General features: G+C 47.1%; 1 protein-coding gene across 4 annotated transcripts in view; it reads right to left on the bottom strand.

Moving 5' to 3' along the window:
* PPIH (peptidylprolyl isomerase H) overlaps window positions 1–5,998 on the bottom strand; it is a 9,081-nt gene extending 3,083 nt beyond the window's left edge. For all 4 annotated transcript variants that reach the window (XM_019474559.1, XM_019474561.1, XM_019474566.1 and 1 more), the window contains exons 1-6: window positions 5,936–5,998; window positions 5,282–5,305; window positions 4,737–4,781; window positions 4,253–4,295; window positions 2,179–2,271; window positions 536–623 (exon numbers count right to left, since the gene is read on the bottom strand). In XM_019474559.1, coding sequence (XP_019330104.1) covers window positions 536–623; window positions 2,179–2,271; window positions 4,253–4,295; window positions 4,737–4,781; window positions 5,282–5,305; window positions 5,936–5,988 — 346 coding nt within the window. In that variant the 5' untranslated portion in view covers window positions 5,989–5,998. The remainder of the gene's footprint in view (window positions 1–535; window positions 624–2,178; window positions 2,272–4,252; window positions 4,296–4,736; window positions 4,782–5,281; window positions 5,306–5,935) is intronic.
* Window positions 5,999–6,227: the final 229 nt, after the last annotated feature.

Raw genomic sequence — 6,227 nt, 5'->3', positions numbered from 1 at the left:
GCGATGAGGTCTCCCCTCAGCCTCCTTTTCTCCAGGCTAAACAGTCCCAGTTCCCTCAGCTGCTCCTCGTAAGACTTGTTCTCCAGACCCTTCACCAGCCTCGTTGCCCTTCTCTGGACACGCTCCAGCACCTCGACGTCCTTCTTGTAGCGAGGGGTCAAGTAGCAGTACATGAAAAGTTAGTAATTCTATGAAACCACATCTGCTATCTAAAAACTCTGCTGAAAGCTCAGTCCTCTCTGACAGTGGAGAAGAAAGGTATCCCTTCACTCATCTGTCTGTCCCTTCTGCACTGGCACAAGGATTTATGTAGCAACACAACACACCCATCAAGGAACTGATCTGGACTAAAGCTAACCTGGGAAAAAAATGTTTCATTTCAACAGTGATCCATCTCAGTATCTGGCTGCACCGATACCTCTGCTAGCACAAGCGAGGGGGGAAGAACAAGCAGTCCGTGGCTGTTTATTTTAGCAGCTGCGCCACAGGGACTGCCCGTGAGCTGGTACACCAGGCCTCCGCTGCAGGTACTCACCAAACACGACGTGTTTTCCATCCAACCAGTCACATTTGGAGCACGTAATGAAAAACTGACAGCCGTTGGTACTTGGACCACTGTTTGCCTGGGGGTTGAGAATGGCAAAATATGAAAAGTGTACAAATTAGGACTTCCCAAAACTGAAGGCAGATGCATCTCACATAGGAAAGAGCTGTTGCTCTAGACCTAGCCTAGCGTATTTTTAGCTTATTGCTACAGAAACCAAAGGAAGCAAGATATACATCTGCAGGAGAGTACCCTGTGCTGGGATGTGGCACGGCACCAAGTCTGGTCGTGCCAGTGTGCGCAAGAGCCACGCCACCAACTTTTTATTATACTTCTACAAAGGCACGTTCAGCACAAAACTGTGCTGAAATGTGGGCTCTAGAGGATGCTCCTGAAAAACGGCTAATATTTTTGGCGATGAGTACTTACTGCCGCAGTATTGTCCTGGGGAAAACTGAAAGCCAGGAACCAGGGCAGAAAAAAAGCAGCTGTTTTCTGCTATTTGGAAGGTTTCCTCAGAATAGAAAAAAAACAGGTGTCTGTTCTGATGATCAGGATGAGAAAGGTAATGACCATAGTGGCACAGGATTCACAGGAACGGTGTCATGCAGATGTGAAATTTAATTCGCACCCAAGTGCAACACCCAGAGCATTTGTGCTCTGCTAAGAAAACATCTCTGCAACACTTCAGTCCATTTCTATTTTTCAAAGCTCTTCTGACAACCAGGAGGTACTAAAGCATGTTTCTGTGCTGACAAGTGAACTGGGCAAGTTTTGCAGCTGCAGGACTGCACAGGACATGGTCACATTGGATCTTTTCCTTAATTGTTGGCCAGCTTCGGAAGGATCCAGCTGGGATGGACCATGGTTTGGCCCAGCAGAATGGCTCCAGAGCCATGCCACTTTAACACAAAGCTGGTAATACCAGCGTGGGATCCCTTCTCCCACACTACAGTACACTGTTTGCTTAGCTGTGTCGTGACACCTCTTTTTGGGCCATGTTTTGAACTGGATGAATAACTAATCCAAATGGTAAATGCCCAAAACAAGCGGTTTTAAGGGCAGGGCAGCTGAAAGAGCTGGGGAAGAAGCAGTTGTGGATAGGAACAGTGAAGCACTGGCTCCACTTGCTTTCTGTTGCAAAAGTCAGTGTATTGTTCCTACCAGACAACATGCAATGGTTGCAGTTTTTCCTACAATGTTGAACAGGAAGCGTATGTTATAAAAGATACCATGGTAATGCTGCTATGGCTTTGAAACTCCCAAATCTCTTTGTTTCATCCTTGCTGAGGTCAGTGTTTGATAACAGTATCAGGGAAGAAAAAACACCACTGCTTGCCACTGCATGAAAACTGTAAGAATCAAGCTGTTCCGAAAGCTGATCAAACAAAGCCTGCCCCAGCACTCCAGCAGGTAAAAAAGAAAGGATGCTGCAGGATCAGGACTTTTGTGTTACTCAACACATTAACCCATGAGTAGCCTTCTGACTAGTGGTTACAAAGCAGGTCTTTCAGACCTTGTATCCAATGGTGGAGATTGCTGTTGTCTGACAAATAATTTATACACTTAGGAAAAGGGCACAGAGAAAGTACCAAAGGCTTTTTAGTCTTACAATGTCATTATTTTATACTCACCATAGAGAGCAGCCCAGGAGCAGAGTGCTTCAGCTTGAAGTTTTCATCTGCAAAAGGACCCCTATATATACTGGCTACTCCAGTGCCGTCTCCCTGTGCGAGAGGTGCCCAGTCAGCCACAGCATTTGTTCTGTAGCATAAATTTAAAATCCCCAAGCGAAAGGACAGCATTAAACTCAGCCCAAAGCAGATGCTGTACTACCAGCAGCAAACACATTCAGATGCTTCATTTCTGAAGAGGAACAGCGACTGGTTTCTAACTACACAGTACATCGTTTGCCATCCATATGTTGGCAGAAACCCATGGAGATAGTAAGGATTAAGTACAAGCCTCCCAGAGTGAGATGGAGGCTATAGATTGCTTGGTATGGACCCACCCGGACTTGGCAGGGAAAGGGGAGGGGACGTAGAAGTGTGGGCTGGTGTGACAAGGAAAGCAGAAGTGGTTGTGTGGAAAAAGTCGGCTGATGGTATGCTTACTTATTTCACCTTATTTTCTGTGACTTTACTGGAAACAGGGAAGTGATCTCTCTGTTCAGCAAGGACAGTTTCTAAAATACGGAGTTTCTAAATTTTTCTGCACTTTCTACCAAGTCGAGACATCTTGTACTTTCTACAAGCCCTAGCTCTCAGATCTCAAGACACTTATAAATTAAAGCAGCATGGCCCGTAACAGCTGCAGATTGCAAGCTTTGACTGCTCACGAGTTTATAACTTTGCAGAAGCCGGACGCATGGTTCACACAGGACACCTAGCTTGTGGGATTGCTGAAAGGCCACCCTGCTCTTTAGTCCAGCATTGCAGAGACACTCCTGTGTGATGCCAAAAGGACTGAGCAGGGACCCTTCAGTAGAACAGCCTTAAAGATGCTGCAGCAAGGAACCCTTCAGGGAAAGCTGCAGAAGCAATACAAACAGGTACCTCTGGCACGGTCAATTAAATTTACTATTCTGACAGTAATTTCCCTTTCTGTGTTGATTTTCCCTTTCTGTGTCGCTTCAGCCCCATTTCTTCTGCCTTGCTGCAACCTGTCTCCCTTCATTGCCTTTCTACTTGACGTTTACTTTCCTTATTAGGCTAAACTTAACAGGAAAATAAAGGAAAATAAGATGCCATGTGCAGCTCCACATCTTTTGCTCTGCCCTTGCGTCTTTTCCTCCTATTCTCTGTGGTTTACTTAAACTGTCAGCTCTGAGACAAGGAACATATACCCTATCTTAGTGGTCAACGTGACCGTTCTTGCTCCCCAAGTGGCTTTGTAATAAGTGTAATTTATAAATTACAAATACCGGTGCAATCTGTAATGCTTGTTGAACTTCAGTGGAAGAAATAAAGCCCACTGGGACATTTGAGCAGCATCACAATTAGCGACTACCTAAAAACCTGGTGTGGCTGAGCCACCCGCTGTGCGGTCAGTTCTCTCAGTGACTTTCATACAACCAAGTTTTATAAATTTTGTATTAAAAAAGCTTTACCACCCCTCTCATATTTTGAAACACTTCCAGAAATGAAATAATTTTACTGGGTCCTAGGACAATGAAGAGACCCAGAGGTCCTCCAGCCTTCCCCATATACTCTGCTTATCCCCAAGTCAGAGCATGACCACCGCTGCGGCACAAAGTCTTTTCTATATTGAGACAATTCACTAACAAAAAGATAGTTTTGATTTAAACTCTCTCTTGCACCAGATGCTTGGTTCTGTACTTAGGGTACCTCTCCACAAAGCTAGTAGAAATGCGCAGGGTTTCTTGTTTGGACAGAAGGAGGAAGGACAACAGGGTAAAAAAAAACAACTCTGCAAGTTTGAAAAGCCTCTAGCTGTACTGCCATGCTTTTTTTAGAGAGGAAATATTTTGGGAAGGAGCAGGTATGTTCACCCAAGACTCCAGATTTGTTTTCAAGGACATTATAGTCTGTTGCAGTAAGGTGGCAGCAATGCTATGAGGAAACCTCCAGTTACTACTGGGTACCTCAAAAGAGAGCCAACAGACCCCATACATCAGCACGGACCCTTGGAAACAGTTGCTATAATATGCATGTAGGAAAAGTACAAAAGGAATATAGAACTACATACGTTTACAAAGTCACCTCCTTGGATCATGAAATCCTTTATTACCCTAAAGAAGTAAAACAATACTTAGTTCTTGGTAGAAAAATGCCTCAAGAAGCTTAATATGTGATAAAAAGGAGTTCTGCCTCATAGCACAACAAAAGTTATCAGGGTCTATGAATGCTACAGTCTAAAATCCACAATAAATATTAACAACTGGTTGCTAGCAGGTAATTTGGGACCCATTGCTGTTCGACCAGGGATAGCGATTAGGCGACACGTGCCAGGAAACCGTCTCTGACCTGGCACACCAGGAACGGGGGATCCCTCCCACCGACCCCAGCGTACACGTCTGACAGCACCCCCAAGTCCCCCAAAGCTACAGAAGGACGGCATTAGCCGTGACCTACAAATGCCTCCCAGACCATTAATGCCTTTGAGGCAGGTCTCAAAACCACACGTAGCTCAGACTGCTATTTAAGTGCCTAAACAAAAGCAGAAGAATTACCTGTGGAAAGTGCTTCCTTTATAACCTATAGGGACACCGTCTTTCCTGCAAGGAGATAAAAAGGAAAATCGTTGCAGCTTACTGCATATCCCAACACAAAACCCTCCCAGGAGTTCAGAGTCCCCAGCGGTTGCCCTATACATTAGTAGCTGCCCTGATATACAACCGAGCGCTGCAGCCTGGCTCTCAGCTATCAGAGGTCAAGGGAAACCTCGAGTGGGCTCTGCACATTAAATGACACGGTTCCTTACAACATCCATACCATCATCTTAAGGGATCCCACTGCAATCTGCAGCAGGAGCAGGTGGGATGTGCAGGCACGGCTTTTCAGAGCAACCTGAGCACGAACAAAGTCATGCCCAAAAGGGAAAGTTTGCCATCTCCATGACTGACCGAGCCTGTCACAATTTCATCAGAGCAGACTTCCGTAACGCTTTCGTTTTGTACTGGTAGAGTAAGAAAAACTTCCAAGTGAGCCTTCTTCCTACTCACCCAGCCCTGTTTCTCTGAGTAGGCTACTGAAAAGGACACTATAACCCACTTACCTGAATTCACCCGTACAAAACTGCCTGGAAAACAAACAAGAGCAGAGCGTGAGCCACATTTGAACTCCAAGGACACAGAAGGCTGCATTCAGCGAATATGCACTGACTGTTGTGCAGGACTTTCCCTACTGCATCGGGATACCCCCAGTGAAACAGGAACCGGCAGTAACTGCTCCCCACTTCCATTTCAAAACAGACTTCTGCACTTTCTGCAGTTGAGGAGGTCAGATATTTAAAAATGAGAGAGGTTGTAAGAGACTGAACATGGAGCAGGCACTGTGTTTCACAGAGAACAGGGTATATTCATTTCTCCCGTGGAAGTGGGATGTCCAAAGTGGTACATCCTTCAGCCAGTGGCAGAGAACTCTTAACGTGACGTTAAGGTACTGCCTCTTATAAGCGCGCCGAGCGTATCAGAAGCTCCACAGAGGGAGCAGAGAGGGACTGGAGTCCTCCACCTTCCAGCCAGATGGGCTCCCCCGAGGGATCAGGATGCTGCACGGTCACATCTCTCTGGGAACAGGGAGAGGAGCAAAGCAGGTGCAGCGGTTCTGGGGGGCAGGTAGTCACTCTGCCACCAGAGACATTCCTGCACCATAAAGCCTTCGCAGCCCGGGTCCAGGCTGAGCTGCAGGAACGCCGGCTGCTCCTTACCTGAAGTTCTCTGCCGTTTTGGGTACAACATCGGCGAACAGCTCGATCTTCATGCGGCCGACCTCCTGGGGAGACGGTGGCCAGGTCAGCCTTCCGGGCCCTACTCACACACGCCAGCCTCCCCACCTCAGCACCCGGGGAACTCCCACAAACTCAACCTCCCGCTGCACCCCCTCACCCCTGCAAGCCCCCTCCTGAGGCAACCTTGCACCCCTTCACCCCTCCCCCGCAGCACTGCTGCAAGCCCTTTCCAATGCGCCCCTGTAACCCTACAGCCCCCCGACGCTCCCCC

The sequence above is a fragment of the Aptenodytes forsteri genome, unplaced genomic scaffold (genome assembly GCF_000699145.1).
Source record: "Aptenodytes forsteri isolate BGI_AS27 unplaced genomic scaffold, ASM69914v1 Scaffold253, whole genome shotgun sequence".
Taxonomy (NCBI): domain Eukaryota; kingdom Metazoa; phylum Chordata; class Aves; order Sphenisciformes; family Spheniscidae; genus Aptenodytes; species Aptenodytes forsteri.
Note: the sequence above shows the minus strand (reverse complement) of the source record. Positions and strands in the feature narration are given on the sequence as shown.